The sequence below is a fragment of the Solanum verrucosum genome, unplaced genomic scaffold, assembly GCF_900185275.1.
Source record: "Solanum verrucosum unplaced genomic scaffold, falcon-dt-bn FXZP01000183.1, whole genome shotgun sequence".
Taxonomy (NCBI): Eukaryota; Viridiplantae; Streptophyta; class Magnoliopsida; order Solanales; family Solanaceae; genus Solanum; species Solanum verrucosum.
The window spans coordinates 5,523,752-5,543,736 of NW_026020430.1; the positions used below are offsets into that span (position 1 = coordinate 5,523,752).

Sequence of the window (19,985 nt, forward strand, 5' to 3'; positions counted from 1 at the left end):
TTCAGACCATATGTTTTTAACATTTACATTGAGAGTTGTTAAAATGAGTGATTCACAAAAAATTGAAGTGATTGTCAAATGACCATGTCTATACTCTATAGTAAGGCCTGAATGGATTTTAAACGTGAGATGTTGTGGTTATCAATGTAATTCACTTGATCATTATTTTATTAACTAGGCCACACTTCTAATGCCATTTCTCAGGCAAATTAAAAAGAAGAAGCTGTTTTTAAAATTACTTACGTACAATATAGCTATACAGAGTAAAAACAAAATGAAGTACTTTTTTCATCCTATTTTATATAATATATTATTTTTTGTTTATATAAAAAAGAATAACATATATACTTATTTATTTAAAAATAATTTTATTTTAAACTTTTTATTATACACCTTTAATAAGATAATTAAATAGTTATGTAATATTAAAAAAATAGAAAAATATTTCTTTTGTAAAATAAGTGTGTCAGTCAAACATCATTATATTTGTATATATATTTTGAAATGAAGGTAACATTATTATTTTTCTGATTACGAACTCCCAAATTTAAAGGGCTAAAGTTTAAAATTTCAAATCTACGATTTTCAACCTCAATAATTCTACAATTTTAATTTTGAGAAGGCTAAACTTTAAAAACCTTATAAATTCAACTATTATTTAAATAGGGTCCTAAAAACTGAATTTTGTGTACTTTTCCCTGCACTATTGGACAAGTACTCAATATTTACTTTCAATTCAAATACACCAAAATTAAATACCAGAAGTCCAGAAGACTACTTAATATTTGATGATCTAAGGAATTAATTAATGTTTCATGCTATTCCACAAGTATATAACAATATTCAATCGTTAATAATAAAGTAAATAAAACTAGTGTATATTGCGAGATGATAAGATATTAATCAATCACCTCCAAAATCAAGAATCCCAAGAACCAACATTTTTCCATCATCTGCTTATCGGCTTAAATCGCGCACACATCCGAATTTGGAGCGGATTCCGATAGGCTCCGAAGGTTCATTTTTATTTTATTTTTTTATGAAAAATTATATTATATATAAATGATTGTAAATAGTAATTAATATATATATATTGATTTTATTTTTTTTGTATATTTACTTTTCATATTTTACATTGCTATAATAAAATTCATGACTCCACCATCACAGTAATATGGTATTGATATTATCGCTTTTTCTATTAGTCTTGTCATTTCTCAACAGCAAAATGAGCAGTAAAATGAGTCATGTTAACAATCTGACAAGGACCACTAGCGGATGTGGTGCTGGGTGAGTAAAATCTTCCTCCTAAATCAAATATCTCAAATTCAAGTCAAAAAATAAGATTTTTTTTTTGGAAAAACTACCTAACTAGACATACATCCCTACTATATATATTAATATTACCTCTACTTTTAAACAATTACATATATTACCACTTTTAATATTTTATACCATATATTTTTAAAAATATAATTAGATACACAAATCCTTTAAAACTAGAATTACTTAATTATCTTTACATTTTAAAAATTAAAATTAATGGTCCAAATATCTTTCTCTCTCATCAACCCCCCCCCCCCCACCCTCCTCCGTAAATTATCTATCCCCACCCCTCTCCCCCACCAATATATTATTTTAGTGGCAATATATATGTCATGTATATGGTCATACAATTCATCTTATGTATCTTAGTTTTTATTTCATATATTTAATGTTTCATTCAATGTATCTATACATATACATGACAGTGATGCGTATCTGATATGATTATTTCGTGTATCTAAGCATGATGTTATATGTATTCTATAAATGTTTAATATATATGTATCTAATATGATAAATAGTATATCTGAAACTATCAAAAATTATTTTTTCTAAGCAAAAAAATAACAGATTACAATGTATCTAACTTAAAATTCATATTAACTAGTTTAGAGAATTAACAGTGTATCTAACAGACCACATCAATTATATGAGCTACTACCCTTCTCATGTATATGAACGACAAAAATAGATGTGTATCTGACGTAAAAAAAAATGTATCTTATTATAAACAAAATTTAGAAACAATAATCAACAACATATCTAACAAGGTCGATAGTGTATCTGAAATATTAAATAGTTATTTATTATCATGTATCTATCGAAATTGTGTGTCTATCTGATGTACTTAAACAAAACATATCACAAGAAGCATTCATTAAGTTATAATGTATTTGAACAAGATCTCAGATCAATCAATTCAGAGCACTTATATGAATGCTTAACATAGTGTTTATTCATTATATTCAAAAATAGTTTAGATCATGTATCTGAAGAAAAAAAGATAACCAAAGCAACGTAAATAGCTTACATCATGTATTTGAAGAAAAAAAGATATACAAAACAATGTTTCATACATAAATTAGCATTAATTGATGTATCCAACTCAAAAGTCATTTCACCATTATGGCTACATTCAATATTTTCTTTGTAATCGTTATGCATAATGGAAAAAATCCAAATTCATATTTACGTCTTTTTAATTTCATAAACTTCATTCTCATCTCAATTGGAGTCGAATTGTCTTCAACATTGTATCTGATCTCTAGAACATTGCGACTAATTTCATATCACACACTATATCTTGTCAGAAATACATCAATACATAATTATAAGAGGTGAAACTAACAATCCTCTGTATAAGAACCATATCTTGTCTAGAGGTTCATTCTCCTCCCATAGAAACATGATTTGCAGGGAAGGTCGGATAATTGGAATAGGTCAAAAACTGAAGTAGATTTTCCAAAATTTAGTCTCAAACATTGCGACTACAATCGATTTGTAGTTGCTTGAAAATACCTTCAATGATATCATGGAAAGTAGCATTATCCTTGAGAAGTATTCCATTGATTTCTACGGTGATATTGACCATTATGAAAAGGAAAAAAAATCAAACGCAAGAAGCAAAAAAAGAATTGTTGCCAAGAAGAAGAAGTTTTGAATTAGAGAATTATTATGGTTTTAGGATTTCGTTATTTTAGGAAGATTTGTTAGTGTTGATATGTTAATGAATCTGTATTTTCAATTAGAGTTGTTAATTAAGCCTAAATTACTCCTTTATTTAAGGAAATCAGTTACACACATTTAATTTAAAATATTAAAATATGTATCTCTTTAATTCAAACCGTCAGATACATGTATCTGATAAGTAATGATACATGTATCCGACGGACAAAATATGGTATAGGATGTAATTATTGAAACTATCTTGAATCATAGTAATTAGGTACTAAACTAGTGGGATTTATGTAGTTTACTCTTTCTTTTTTTTATAAAAAACAGTTTCTCTTAATGTTTATCAAAATTAATTAGGTCATTGAGTAGCGAATATGTAATTATTAAAACGAACAAATTAATAAGGACGACTAAGAATATATGTGTTAGGACAAATCATTCTTAATTAGACATGTTGATTATTTAAGAAATTTCTAATAAAAAATATTTTTTCTTAAATGAATCCTACATTATGAGTATTCAAATTGTCTGAATCAACAAATCATAATATACAACGATTTAAAACACGTTAACGACTCAATTATTGAAAAAAGCTATTTTTCCATAATTGAGTGTTACATGACACGTACTAAAATTGATCGGATGTGTATGTATTAGTATTGAATTATATGTGGGTGAATGTGATTTCTGTAATTTGTCCTAATTTAAAAGAGTTTGAGAAAGATTAATAATGAGGCGTAGCCCAAGCCCATCAATATAATGTAGTAAACAGTAGTGAATATTATCTTTTTGATTATGCGGAGTACGCCAAGACGAAAACCACCAAAGACTAAGGATTTTGTGGCCATCATATCTGTCCACCAATCAAATTCCACTGGTTAACATTAAACCATATATCGGCTCAATTGACATGAGATTCTTTTTCTTTTCAATTTTACTGTTTATGAATGATGGATTTCAGGAAATTAATATATATACCTATATTCAAACTTAAATTTTTGCCCACACAACTTTTGAAATTCTTAGTTCTAGATGATTCAAGTTGGTTTGATTTATACGAGGCTCATTTTTGTACTGTTACACTTGTATTTAAGCTAAAATAGCTTAACTAAACACTGAAAGGATATGATGTCATAGTACCAAACACTCCAAAACATTATAAGTAGAACTTAATTATATACTATTCAATATGACAACTAGCTTCTTGTTACTTTTAACATTAAGCTATTTATAATCTCATGATGTTATAGTATACATGAAGTCCTCCATTTTTTTCGAGAATTATAAAAAGGTAACGTTGGGTCAAATATTAATTCAAAATTTCATTCAACTTTTAAAATTTTTAGTAATATTGAAGTGTAAAAGATGTTGGATTCTATTGAACTTGTACCACAGTCACTATATACTACATGGCTACAACCAACACTGACTGCTTTGAGGATGGCTTGTTGCGCATATGGCCACAGCCCACAAAGATAATACCATATTATAGTCTATTTTATTTGTCAATATGCTTGATTATTTCAATTGTCTGCTCATGAAAAAATTAATTGTCAGCAAATTGTCGACTTATTTAGGTATATTCGATGTGGTTCGCAAAATTTCGTTGGTTATTACGCCAGTTTAAATTTATGCAATTTGGAAGCTTTTTTATGTAGTACATATATAATTTTTGCATTCTAGTTTGTTCAAACCTTCAAAACAATGATTGAGTTGGTGCAGTAGGTGGTATCGATTAAAGATCAATTTCATTTTTATATACTTATTTTATCAAAGAGTTGCAGATAGAAATTTAATAAGTCAATATATATATATATATATTATAATTGACAAATTAACCAACATATGATCTATTAAAATATTCTTGTGGGATAATATTTATAAATACACATGATAGTTATTTTATTGGTCAAATACTAGTCATTTTTTAAATGATATACGTATACGTTTTCAAGTTTAACCAAATTTAAATAATTTAACAAAAGATTTCTTTAATGAAATGATTTCTTTAATTTAAAAAATTATAAATAATACATTATCTCAAGAATGTTAAGAGTTTAATATATTGATCTTGACATATAAGTATGGAAGAATAAAGAAATTGACACATTACAACAACACTTGATATGAAATTGACAATACATGCTTAAATCAAGCATTATTTAAACTATATAAAAATGAATGTACTATATAATTCTATTACAAATAATTTCTTAATATATTTTTAAAAATATATAATATATTTATATGCCGAATTGGTTCATTTTTTTGTTAATTGGTCAGTACGGAATCGAATGATAAGAATAAATCAAACTAATCCGACATATTATAAAGAAAATACTCCTGGTGAAGAATTGAATGAAGTATAATTTATGCAAATAATAAAACAAAATGGTGCAAACCAAAGATAGAAAGAAAATAGTCATGGCATCTAACGTGAATTTGTAATCTTTCAAATAAACTTTGATGCCTTTCCTTATTTCAGTTGATGCTCCAAAGGCCATATTTTTTGTTTTTTTGCCCACCTCATATATATGAATTCATATAATTATTATTGATGCGAATAATAAAAGGTTCTTCCCTTTAAAACTATTAGTATAACTTGTACGAGTTTGTTTATGTATCATGCAAGGAGGCTTATTTTGATCAGATAGCATCTAATCGACTATAAAACATTTCTACATTGATTAGTTGTCTAACGAACATTATGAAATGTGGAATTGGTTTTCCTAGATAGTTGTGGATGATATATAATCAGTTCAATTTCCGAGGTTGAGTTACGTCTAAGTTTTTTATTTCTTTACATGACACGGGATCCATATCAAAAAAATAATATTTGGAAAATTTTTGTCATTTGTTTTTTTAGGGCAATTATTTAGTGAATGATCCTCCTTTAATTTTGTATTCTTATGCAATCTGTGGACCTTTTAGATAGAGCCGTCAAAATGGGCTAGGCCTGTTGGGCTAGCCTGGCTTAACCCGGGATTTAATAGGGTTGGGCAAAGATTTTTGGAGCCCATTTAAGAAAGGACTTTTTAGCCCCGCCTGAATAAGTCTGCTGATTTGTGGGGCTTGAGAAATATAGGTAGGGCCGGCCCGTGGGCCAAATAAAAATAATTTAAAAAATATAATATAATATTAAAATTTAAAATTAAAGAGAATCCAAACTCAAAATCTATTTAATATTTAACTAATTGAAACCGCATATAAATTGCAAATGAAAATGAAGATGTTAACACAACCTTGCCACAAGCTGATTCAGATATGCTTGATGAAGATGATCATGAAGTGTTGGATACACCATAAATTTCATGATGTGTTAGATACGCCATAAGTTTCATGATTTTTTTAAGGAGTTTATTTTTAACTTTTTTATTGTTGGAATATTGTCACATTTTTGTGTTTTAATGTGACAAAACAATTAGGTTAATAATTCTATTTATATATTTATACTTTTATTTGAAAAAACCTTAATATATATTATAAAGATAATTTTATTTGTGGATTTGATTAACAAGTAGTAACATTAACATGATGTAAATTGTTTTGTCGATATTTATGATAATATTTTTAAATTATAATTTATAATTTATTTTAATAATTATAAAAAAATATATAATTTTAAAAAATGTGGGCTGGCCTGGCAAGCCTGTAGCCCACGTACTTGTGGGTTGGGCCGACCGTTTTCTGGTTCACACCAAAAATGGGCTAGCCCGACCGGACTCGTAAAATGTCAAAGCATGTATGGATTAGCCCGAATGGGGTGGGCTAGCCCATATTGACAGCTCTACTTTTAGACCATGATTTTAAATTAAAAAATGTAGTAAGAAACGTTAGGGCTCATGATTCTAAAACTTTACAAGCTAGCTAGCTTGTGTCAGGTCCGGAGCTATACATTTGCACAATTTTTTAAAATAGAAACACAATCTAAATGGCAATCTTAAAAAGATATAGTATATGTATATATATATATATATATATATATGTATATGTTATGCTCTAGTTGGTAAGCCTAGACTTGCATGGCTTTGTAACAATTTTCATTTTAGTGAGGCTCAACGTTCATTTAATGTACACGTTTCATACATTGCTAGGCTTAGTTATGTTATTTTTCTGAAGAAATAATTCGATCCCTTAGCTTGTAGCCTTGAAGGAAGAGAGAGGTGTTTCTATTTTTGTGCCTTTTTATGTTGAGAAAATATTTATCGATAAAAAAAGAGAGTGTTTGTTCGTTGTTATAGATATGATGTAAATAATTTTTGTATTCTTAAATTGAAATGGTGATTTGGAGTTGGCAGGCCCAGACCATTAGCGTAGTGAAGTGGATCTCCAGCAAAAATGGCCCAAGTCGAAGATGTAATAAATAAAGGAAAAAGGGAACGCACTAATATTTCACTCAAACATTATGGACGTCCATTCAAGTTATGGTCTTCTGGATGGATGAGTATTACTAGTACTAGTGTTGTTTTTTATTTCTGCAGCACAACTGTGATTGGCGGAACGTACAGTGTACAATTCCGGCGGTTGGAGTGGACTTCCATATGCTTCTCCGGTTGAAGCTTTTCAAAGGGAAACAACCACAGTCTTAAGTGATTGCTAGCAAACAAAAAAAGGGCCTCTTAATAAAATTTGTACTTGTTCTCAATTATTATCTCTTTAATTTGCTACTGGACTTCCCGCCCTAGCTATTAACTAGTAATAACTACCTACTCTTATTTGTTTTAGTACTAATAAGCATCGTTGTGGGCAAAACGTAGTGTATATTTGAATATCACCACCATAATTCAAATCTTTTTTTCTCCATTGTACAAATATATAAATTAGTTATGTGTAGGTAGGCTGTAGGCTGTAGCCATTAATAACAGCTAAAAACTTATTCATTAATTATCAATATATTTTGTGGGTGTTGTTATCGTCAAAGAAAAACAACATTTTTTTTCTTATGGAAGACGAATAGCCAGGCATAGATCTACGGAGTAACTTTAGTCTTGTGTAGATTGAAACACATTAGAATTTATTCCAGAAAAAAAAAAAAAACTAGTTGAGTTCAAGAAATCCACATCAAATTTCGATCAATTAATTATCCATTTATTCCTATTTTTTTGGATCAGTGGGTTACCAACTCATAATTTTCCAGAAGACATGCAATTTTTTGACTAAGACATAACTATAATCCAAAATCTTGTGATCCCATATATATAAACACACATGTCTTCTTCTTTGTCTTCCCATCAGTAGAGACTGATCCAAGATTTATATTTTATGGTTTCGAAATATCATTAGACTTATAAAATACTAGAACGTCCGATCACTATTTTGTCCCTCCATTTAAGCTGATCTAATAATAGGAACACTATATAATTAATTTAACATTCGAGGTTGAGACAAATCTATTGTTTAAAATAAGGTTTAGCTGAATTCAATAATTTCGATGCAAATACTATATATATGTAATGAAAAACCTAGATAACGAATCATATGTTATGACTCGTAGAATAAAATGAACCGTCCATTCAAAGTATTTAAGATAAATAAAAATTAGAATTTTAAATCCGCGTATTTACACATTAAAAAGTGAGTTTGGTAGGAGTTAGCCTAGAAATCAAGAATCCCAACATTATAAATTTAAAATGTCTAGAGGGTCCAATGTACTGTTAAAACGTGACCCGTAACTGAACGGAAGGCATGCATAAAACTTTTTGTTTTATTGTATTTAAAAATAGCAAAGTAGCTGGCTATGCTACTCACAATTGTAAGAAATATATATATAGGGACAAATAAATAAATAATATTGACGCATCAACATTGTAATTATAGTTAAAATTTACTGATTTGTGAATAAAAATAGTAATACTCCCTCATTTAAATTTATTTGTTCTATTTTAACTTGAATATTGTTTAATAAAGTAAAAAGAACTTTAGAGTTTTATTATGATAATTAAATAAAAAATATATCAAAATATTATTTAATTTTATAATCTTAAACATGTCACATATAAAAGATAATCTCTCTTCCCATAATCGGTAATCCTTTATAGAGTTACTCAGCCATTTTATTTAGCAATAACATACTTTAATTGAGTACAACCATAATTGGTTATCTTTATAGAGTTATTCTATCGTTTTATTATCGATAACATACTTTAATTGAGTACGAAGTTTAAAATGAAAATATTTTAGGTACACTAGACTTCCTAATTATGAGGTCTTGAATTTTGAAGACCTAAAGAAATTTACTCTTTTAGCATTAAAAAATCGATTTTACAATTAATTATGAGGTAAAAATTTATCCACTGAGGTTTGGAAATTCAAGATAAAAATAATATTTTCTCCAATGAGGTCTTTATATTAATAAAAAAAAAAATTATTTTTTAATAGTGTTCAATTCTCAAGAAATATCTAGTGAATAGAAATAATTTATTATTATTGTTTTTCTCAATTGACGTAAATTAAACTAAATAAATGAGCACTCGTTAATGAGTAGAATTTAACTATGATTAATGAGTAGAATTTAACTATGATTAATGAGCACTCGTTCCAACCTCATTAAATACTTTCTCCATTTAAAAATAAGTAATGACGTTTTACATTTTTGCTTTGTTTCAAAACACAATATAATCAAGAAATATTAATATTTACTTCCATAATTATCCAAGCTTTAACACATGAAATTTTACATCATTAAAAAAATGTTTATTCAGTCAAGGTATTTAATTAAAGATGAGCTAGTAAAACACTTGAGTATTTTAAAATTAAATTTATATTTACCATGGCGTAGTTTCAACTAGATGTATTTAAAGTTTCTTTCAATGTTGCATTTCCTCTGTCATTATTTTTGGTCTATTGCAAAAATAAATAAAAAGAAAAATGGAATACAGAGTAGTGCTTCCCTATAACTACTACTGCTCTACTTCTCTGATTTCTACTTTCAGAGAGGAAACACACACTGCACTAAAACTGTTACTACTATTTCAAGTAAGTGGAACTCATACATATACAACTGCCCATCATAAATGCCTCTTCAAACGAAATAGTGAGCTTTTTCTTGTTGTACCTTTCACGGATTTCTCCATTACTATTCTGCATATATAGAGTACATCTGGCATCTATTCGTTGTTATCCACACTCCATTTTTACTTTTTCCCATTGCCTTGATAATCAATAGAAACTAGTTTTGCCATTTTGGTACTGTTGATTTACTGTATCTGAAATGGAGCTTGATAAGGTGACGATGGAGATCTTCTCTAAACTCGAGCAGAAATGGTTGTACCAGTACGAACAGAAGAAAACACGTATTCTCACCATTGACGGTGGTGGAACAACCGGCATTGTTTGCGGTGCTGGGTTGATTCATCTAGAAGACCAGATCTGTTCCAAAACCGGAGATCCTCACGCTCGAGTTTCGGACTACTTTGACATTATAGCTGGTACCGGCATTGGAGCGGTTTTTGCCGCAATGCTTGTTGCTGACGCAGGCGATGGACGTCCGATATTCACCGCGAAGGATGCTGTGAAATTCGTAACCGTAAACCAGACACGGCTGTTTAAGGCGAAGAACGTCGGTGTTTTCCCCCGGAAAAGGAGGTATTCAGGGAAGAGTATGGATAAGGTATTGAAGGAAGCTTTCATAAGAGAGGACGGGAAAGTGATGACGCTAAGGGACACGTGTAAGCCTATACTTGTTCCTTGCTTTGACCTCAAAAGCTCAGCTCCCTTCGTTTTCTCCCGAGCTGATGCGACGGAGTCTACTAGCTTTGATTTCGAGCTCTGGAAAGTTTGCCGCGCCACGTCAGCAAATCCGTCAATGTTTAAGCCGTTTCAGTTAAATTCTGTCGACGGAAAAACCTCTTGCTCCGCCGTAGACGGCGGTCTCGTGATGAACAACCCAGCCGCCGCGGCGGTAACTCATGTTTTACACAACAAACGAGATTTTCCTTCGGTGACTAGCGTTGATGACCTGTTAGTTCTCTCTCTAGGTAACGGTCCGTTAAGTCCCCAGTCAATCATGAAACTCCGTAATGACGGCTACTGCTCTCCATCTTCCGTCGTCGGTATCGTTGTCGACGGCGTATCTGAAACCGTTGACCAAATTCTCGGCAATGCGTTCTGCTGGAATCCTAATGACTACGTCAGAATTCAGGTAATTTTATCTAGTGAGATTTCACTCTTTTTGAGTAGTTGATCACTTAAATAAATTACTCATATCTTTTTTATTAACTAGACACTAATCCATCATTGGCATTGTTAATAAAGAGTTTAGCAATGTTAAATTTGTCTAAAATAACACAACACAAATTGTAGTTTAGCTGGATAACTAATTAGCTACTAATTTGGTAATTAGAGTCAGTGCTATTAACGGAGTGGCGTTTATGCACAGGCAAACGGCTACACAAGTGGAGGAGTGGGTCCGAGACCGACAGAGGAGGAGGTGTTGGAAGAAAGAGTGGTAGAGTCGTTGCCTTTTGGCGGTAAGCGGTTATTGACGGAAACTAACAGACAACGAATCGGAAGCTTCGTACAACGACTTGTGAAGAGTAGTTTGCCGCCAAGTCCTTGCAAGGAAACTAACGTGAACCCCCTCATAAACGGACGTTAAGTCATATTCATTGTCTTCTTATTTGTTTGATAATTCACTTTTTGTCCCTTCTGTTTAGTGCTAGACTCGAGATTAGTTTAAAACCGTTGTCGTGTTACGTCTTAATCATCTTGATGTTCGAGTAGAATATTAGTGGTCACATTTTAATAATAGAGTACTAGCTTAGTGTCTACTGACTACTGTAATATTTTACATAAACTCTCTTTTGTCTTAATGGATCGTATCAAATGAGGATATATATATATATGCAGGAATTATAAATAAAATACAACTATGTATCAGCTAACAAAAATAATATACGCATTGTACTAAAACATTACTAACATGTCCTGAAGTTAAGTATTTTAAACTTATATTCTGATGCGCTAACTATTACGTACAGCTGATGGAATTAATTAAAATTGCACATTTGCAAGCACATGGTTATTTTTTCTTTCTGTAAACTTATTACTATTAGTTGCCTAAAATCTCGCTAATATATTAATTAATTAGAGTTTAAGTTTTGTGCACCGTCGGTGTATGAAATTTCTACACCATCAGGTACTTTTAATGAAATTTAACCATAGTAACTTATTTTAATAAAATAACAATAATTATAAAAAAGAAAAAAAATAGAATATCAACAGTTGAGTCCTACTTGGATTCTAATCATATTTATTTCCATAACTAAATTATTTTCTTTCCAAACTTAAATACAATATTGAGTTTTACCGTAGGTTTTCCCAGGATCATGCTTATGTAGTTCTTCAAAGCATCAAAATTTGTGAATTTGCTAAGAAATAATTTTTAGAGCATCAGGCGATTTTGAAACTTGACAAGCTTCTTCTACTTAGTGGTTCGTTCTTATACAATATGAACAAATTTCACATTTTTTTTCTCGTTTGCCAGCATAAAAAAGCCTCTTTTGAACAATATCTTCATGAGCAAAAGAATTTCAATGTACTAAAAATAAGTGAATATAGTCTCATGAGAGGTGAATATTGTATCTTAAAGTGTTTTTATATTGTCCCCAATACGTTTGCTCTGCTCTTTAGAATGTTGGGAAGGAGTTTATTGATTGAACTTTCATTAATATTGAATATGTTTTATAATTGAAGTGTTGAAAAATATATGAGCAGATTCATTATTGTAAGCTATCTAACTTTCTTAATTGTATTTTGCAGGATTAATGGAAAAATCAAATGTAGATGTGCAAAATATAGGAGTTGAAGTTCTATTAGAAGAAAGTGACATGGAGGGAACTGGACAAACTGCTTCCGATATAGGTGTGGAAAATTCAAAAGCTCCCTACATTAGTAAGGAGTTTCAGTCTCTTGATGATTCATTTAAGTTTTATCTTGATTATGCTCATCGTAATGGTTTTAGTGTGCGCCGTGGTCGTATGACTAAATCAAGGAAAGATAAATCAATAATTGGTCAAGAATTTGTTTGTTCGAAGCAAGGATTTCGTTCAAAGAAAAATTTAGAAAGCAATAAACCACAAGATGAAACTAGAGAAGGATGCAAAGCGTTGTTATATATGTCGAAGAAAGGAGAAGATAAATGGGTTGTTTGTAGGGTTGTTGCTGAGCACAATCATGAACTTGCATCTCCAAATAGTCAAAAGTTTTTGCGGTCAAAATGGAAAAATGGATACCGGCATATGTGCGTAGCACTTTTTGTGCAGGCATGTCGACAAGTCAAAGAAGTGAGAGTATGAACAAATTTTTTAAAGATTATTTGAATTCTAGTACTCCAATGAGTGTATTTGTGGTGCAATATGATAAGGCTATTGACGCTAGATATGATAAAGTAAGGGAGAAGGATTACAAGACAAAACATTCAAGACCTATCTTGAAAACTTTGTATCCTATGGAAGATGAAGCAGCGAAGGAATATACAAGAAAAATGTTTCAGATTTTTCAAGAAGAACTAATTCAGTCTCAAAAATTTATCGCCGAAAAGATTGAGGTCAAGGATGGAGCAAACATCTATAAAGTACATCAGCTTCAAAGACAAAGGCCAGCATATATCGTTAGTCTAGATCTTGCATTGAAAAGAGCTGTTTGTTCATGTCACAAGTTCGAGTTCATGGGAATTCTATGTAGACATGTACTAATGGTATTTATAAAAAAACAGATTCACTCACTTCCAATGTATTATTTATTAGATCGATGGACAAGAAACGCAACCAAAGAAAAAGCTAATGACCCCTCAAACGTAACACAAACTTTGAAACCTTCTACTTTGTGGTTTAATAACATTATGATGCATTCTATTGGGTTATCTGAACGAGCTACAAAGTCTGAAAAACATTATCAATTTGCGCATCAAAGATTATTGCAATTGTGTGGAGAACTTGATGAGCTTTCTTATGAATCTGAGGAAGATTGTGTATCAGGTGGTCAAGTTAGTGAGAAAGATCAGGAAATAAACTCATGTGAACAAAGTCAAGATGTTACTTTGCATGACCCTCCGGTAGCAACAACTAAAGGGCGCCCGAGATCTTTGAGGATGAGAGGTTTTCTAGAAGTTACTCAGAAGACCAAAAAAGTTTCGTCTCCAAAAATTAAAAGAAGATCTTCTCAAAAGCAAAAAAGGCAAACGAAAAGTGTGAAACTTAAGAGAAAGGAAACAAGGTAATTTCACTTAGCATGATGCATATTATTTCTATTGGGATTACTTTTGTAATAACTTCTAAAATTACATTTGTAGTTCAAACATTAATGCTTATTCAGAATTTTATCAAGAATATGTTGAGAACGCTGGTTGTGCTTATGCCACCTCATTTACAGTAAGAATTGCTCTTTCTTTAATCATGTCGTGTATATATTGTTTACATGATAAGATGCGTGTTGATGAATTATTATTCTCTTATCAGGATTTGATGAAAGCGGCTTCAACTCCATTCCAACAATATCGTCCTAGTTAGTGAGTAAAAAGATAGAAGATTTGGAGCTTTGAGAATAAGAAGGAAAGAGGAAGAAATAGTTCTTTAGATTTAGATTTATTAGTTTTTCTCTGTTTTTTTAATTCTAAATAGTCCTTTCATAGTTTATTTTGATGTGTTTATTGTGTAAAGACAGTATTAGTATTTGGACATAATCAACAGGTAAGCATGTTGATCAATGAACTGAGTTTGCTAGTGTATATGATTTTATTACATTGTTGATTTTTTTCTAGTTACTGGATCATCTCTTGTTTGGACAAAATAGATTCCTTGTCTAGCAGGTTCTCTTGGATATGAGATCGTCTCTTATCTTTTGTTTATTTTTACTGTGTGGTTGATCCTCATCAAACAAAAAATATTTTTACTACATACTTTAGGTTTCTGATTACATCTGGTACTGATATGCCGCAAGTGCTATGCTCGGTTGCATCCTCGTGCTATCAACTGCCGCAAGAAGAAGTGTGGACACAACAACCAGTTGAGGCCTAATAAGAAGATTAAGTACATACTGAATTCTAATTGCTGCTGACTTGTAGTTGCTTGGATTTTCTTATAAAAAAATTGAGTAGTTGAATTTATTTTTTGCTTTCCTGTTCATTTTACCCTTTAGAGATTGATAGACTTGTATTTGGGAGGTATATGAAGATTTTTTGCTGCTTAAAATAAGACTCATTAATTTCGAGGCGTGTTTTGATAAATAGTTAGGAAACACATGATAGTTAATGTAGGATACTCGCAAGAAAATGATACTACTTCGGTGTGCAGGCCCCTGTGATACACCAGATGTTGTTGAGCTTTTTCTCTCTTCCTCCTCTCTCACCAGCTGCTAATAGTATCATCAGTCTATGAATTTTCTCTTCATTTCCAAAATGGCACCAGAACAAGTACAAAGATCTGGACGTAATACATTACATAAATTTTAATTTCAGTCTTTCATATTTTGTATAAAATTTCATTTCATTTCATACAATTGTACAAATTCTGAATACATTTATATTTGAAATCATAAAACGTCTCTTTTTTGCTCTTCAAATCATCTTCCATTTCTTTTACACCATGTAATATACATGTTGTTTGAATGGATAAGAGGAGCGTTATATGCATTGTTGTTGACTATTGTGAAGATAGAAATATGACATAAATCATAAGGTAGTCTAGAAATTTTTTCCAGAGAAACAAGATGGCTACAACTTTATCGTCCTTCACATTCCAATGGGTCGTGTCCAAGCAAACAACATTGATGACCTAGCTCGTTTGGCTGATGAGTATGGTTCAAGAGAGCTCCGATTGACTGTGGAACAGAACATTATTAGTACTACTAGTATCCAGTTTTATGGACAAGACAAAAGTAGTTCGTTGAATATAACTGAAGAAGTTCAAAAGCAAGCATCTCTTATGAGGCTAGCACGGAAGCACTAGATAGGTTGCCAAATTGGTGTGCACAAGTTTTGAAAAAACTAGCAGAATGACATTATTTAATGGAAGATCCAAGATACCACTATATACTTTAAAATGTGAAATTTGTTCTAATTGTATAGCGACATACCACTAGGTAGAAGAAGCTTGTCAAGTTTCAAAATCGCCTGATGCCTTTAAAAATTATTACTTAGCAAATTCACAAGTTTTGAAGCTTTGAAGAACTACATAAGCATGATTCTGGGAAAACATACGGTAAAACTCAATATTGTATTTAAGTATGGAAAGAAAATAATTTAGTTATAGAAATAAATATGATTAGAATCCAAGTAGGATTCAACTGTTGATATTCTTTTTTTTTTCCTTTTTATAATTATTGTTATTTTATTAAATAAATTACTATGGTTAAATTTCATTAAAAGTACCTGATGGTGTAGAAATTTCATACACCGACGGTGCACAAAACTTAAACTCAATTAATTAAGGCAAAGCTATTCTTCTACTGTCACGCAGGAATTTTACCAAAATAGAATTAATTAATAAAAGAGAAAATGGTCAAAACCCCCAAAGCTATTACCGAATTTTTAACTACACACTTATTTTTTATGGAGGTCCTATCACCCCTGAACCTCTTAAAAGTGAAATATCTAGCCCCTACAAACTCACGCCCAGATTCGCATTAGGTAGTAATCAACACGCACTATCATGTAATATTATCCTTTTTTTATAAAAAAAATTAATCATTCTTTTATGTTTTACTTTTTTTATTATTATATATTTTCATCTTCTCCTTTTCTCTTTCTTTTCCATTCCTCCATTTCTTTTTCTTTGAAGCTTCTGAAGATTCGACGACGAGGATGCCATGACTACCGCATCTTCGACCCTCACCGGAATTCTAAACACCAGGAAATCTCGTTCTCTAAAGCTAGAGACAGACGAAAAACTTTACCACTAATTAATGTTTACAACAATTTCAATAAATGGGTCTTCTTCGTTAAAGGGTATCACCCAATGATGAATTCTTCTCCATTAATTGAATTTATTACTTAGTGAACTCTTCCATTAATGACTAGCTTAAAGTTTGATTCTTCTAACTTTCAATTTTGATTTTGATTTTGAATTTTGAGCCACCAACAAATTTTCAAAGTGATGAAAAGTGGAGATATGATGAAAAATATGTGATTTGAAGATATGAATTGGCTTAGTGATGAAAAGTTGATGATGGTGGTGACCTGGTGGTCGAGTTGAGCCCGCCGGTGTCTATGGATCTTATGAACATTGAAGGGAAAAGATAAAGAAGGTAAAAAAAAAAAAAAGGAAACATAATTTCTTTTTTTTTAAAATAGAATATTAATATGAAATAAATTAAATATTTATAAAGTTAATATTGTAATCATCTTTTTATCTCTCACTACATCTTCTTTACCACATCAGCATTTAAGGAGCAACTAACTACACTTAAAATAGTTCAAGGGGTAATAGGACTCCCGTATAGTATGAGTGTGTAATTGCGCTCGAGGAAGTCAGACTACATATATTATTAACAAGCATATATAGTAAAATATGTCCAGCTATGGGTTTAACCGCAATTATTGGCACTTGAAGTCTTTATGCTGCCTCTAAGTACTATATATGCATCTCTTAAGTTTTGCATAATGTTATGTGAGATTGTAAGTAATTTTATACTTTATGAGATTACTTAAGAATGTAGCATTAGTAAGTTAATAACCTGAAAAGATAAGTAGTAAAAAGTAATTTATTAAAAAGCAGTCAAACTGCACTTAATTCTGTTTGGAGACATTTATGTACAAACGTATACGCAACTTCTTTTAACGTTACTTTGTCAGCGTGCGACAGCTTCAAAAGGGATTTAATTTGTATGACATTCATTTGCTTTTGACTCTCTACAACAAACTGCAAAATTAGCAAAACGCTATTATAAAATCAAACAGTAGTATAAGCTTTGTTTGGTCATCCAAACACATCCACACTTAAAATAAGAAATTCATAATTTTGAAAATAAGACAGGTTACTCTCCATTTCAAATTAATTGAATTGTTGAGGTGTTTCACATCCTTTTAAAAAAGAAGATTAAGACATAAATTAGGCATAACTTTTCATTTTTACCCTTATTAACTATTGTCAAATTTATGATTAAAATAGTGAACATTAATTAATAACTAATTCCAATGCTAACTAATGAAGGATAAATTTGAAGAACATTTTAAAAGTAGTCTTGAAAATTAAACAATTAATTTAATTTGAAAAATATAAAATGTCTCAACAACTCAATTAATTTATAATGAAGGGAGTACTACACACCATGACGGAGTTACACATTAATTTTGTTAACATTAATGACATATGGTGTATATACTCGTTATGTCCCATATTAATTATATCCTCTAATTTATGATTTTTTTTTAAGAAGCATATAAAGAGAAAGTGGATAATTAATATAAGACGGAGAGTATAACTTTAAACATCCATGTATATATAATTCTTCCTACCTTATTTATATACTCTATAACTTTGCCTTTCTTTTGGAAGGGAAGGGTTGAAGTTGTCAAATATTTATGCAGTTGAGTTATTGTCTCATCTTCCGTATGAATTAGTTGTGGTACGTAGAAATTAATTACATATTCTTTTTGGAAATTAATTATGAATACACCTACACGCCCAATAAGGTAAGACCAGTAAGAATATAGATATACTCTTTTAATGCCAGATACTAGTAATAGATGGGCTTTTTTAACCATCAAAATGATGTGCATTGGGGTTATTTTTCCTTTAATCAGAGATCTCGAATTCGAGTATGAAAAAATTCTTAATAGGAAGCACTACCATCCAAATGGTCAGCATGATTCGAAATAGTCGAACTCCAATGTAGATACTGATCACTAAATCGAAAAAAAAAGGTGGGCCTTTTCGTTGTGTGGGTATATACATGTTAGACTTTTAAATATCAAAATACGTACATATAAATAAAATATACATATTAACGTAGTGAAATTAATACCATAAATCCTTAAACACAACAAATCCAAGAGTGCAAATCAATAATATGATGAAAACATACCAATTAATATCATAGCACTACAATTAGTAAGACTCTAAATTATTAACCTAAAAGAGAAAGCAGACCTACTTCTCTAGTTGCACAATTTTCAATAATTAAAAGTAGTTGTCCATATAATACTCCCTCTATATATTTTATCTATGTTATTTTATTTTTTAAAATATTTTTACTCTTTTAATTTTAATATTCCATCTGTCGCTAATTACTTGTCCACTTTTCTTTTTATAATTGTCCCTAATTACTTGTCCATTTTGACAAATCAAGAAAGGACAAAATAATTTTTACCTATTATACCCTCAATTAATTACTTTGAAAAAGGTATAATTTTTTGAAAATCTTAAATTTTTAATAAGGTAAAATGGTAAACTCACTATGTCAATAATTTTTTTTTAATAGGTGTGTCAATTCAAAAGTGGACAAATAATTAGGAACAGAGGGAGTACCTTTTAACTAAAAAATGGGAAAAAGATCAATTTGTTTTAAAATTAAAAAAACATTATAGTTTTTTAAATTTTCTGGCCAAATTTTCTAGCCATTTAGCACTTTTCATTTTAAATTGTATGTTACGCTTTTCGAAAGTCAATTTGATTAATTTTCAAAGTTAAATTAGATTGCATTACTTCAATAATTTAAATTAAAAAATTAAATATTCAAAACTATACAAAAATTACTATAAATTCCAACTTTTTATATATCAATATGATAAAAATACATCGTAAAATATTAGTCATTAACCTACAAGTTTACAGTAACATAGTTAAGAGTAATTAGTAGTATCTTTAGTTCGACTCATCTTGCTAATATAAGGAAAAAGAAGAAATTTAAAGAAATGACAAGGGCAAATGCCTAAGTAAAAAGTATCAAAACAAGAATGTACAATACTAACAAGAAGTATTTATGAATTTTATGTATTTGTTGGGAGATTCCTGACATGTACAGGCATAGTGGGTAAAATATATATTATT

General features: G+C 30.2%; 2 protein-coding genes across 2 annotated transcripts; both read left to right on the forward strand.

Annotated features, from left to right (window-relative positions):
- The first annotated feature begins 10,197 nt into the window (after positions 1–10,197).
- Positions 10,198–11,596, forward strand: LOC125807858 (probable inactive patatin-like protein 9). The gene is made up of 2 exons (XM_049487597.1): positions 10,198–11,140; positions 11,378–11,596. Exons 1-2 carry the CDS (start codon positions 10,211–10,213, stop codon positions 11,594–11,596), a joined length of 1,149 nt encoding a protein of 382 aa, XP_049343554.1. The 5' UTR covers positions 10,198–10,210.
- Positions 11,597–13,264: 1,668 nt separating this feature from the next.
- On the forward strand, positions 13,265–15,944 carry LOC125807813 (protein FAR1-RELATED SEQUENCE 1-like). The gene is made up of 4 exons (XM_049487544.1): positions 13,265–14,214; positions 14,291–14,369; positions 14,457–14,502; positions 15,697–15,944. Exons 1-4 carry the CDS (start codon positions 13,265–13,267, stop codon positions 15,942–15,944), a joined length of 1,323 nt encoding a protein of 440 aa, XP_049343501.1.
- The last annotated feature ends 4,041 nt before the right edge of the window (positions 15,945–19,985 follow it).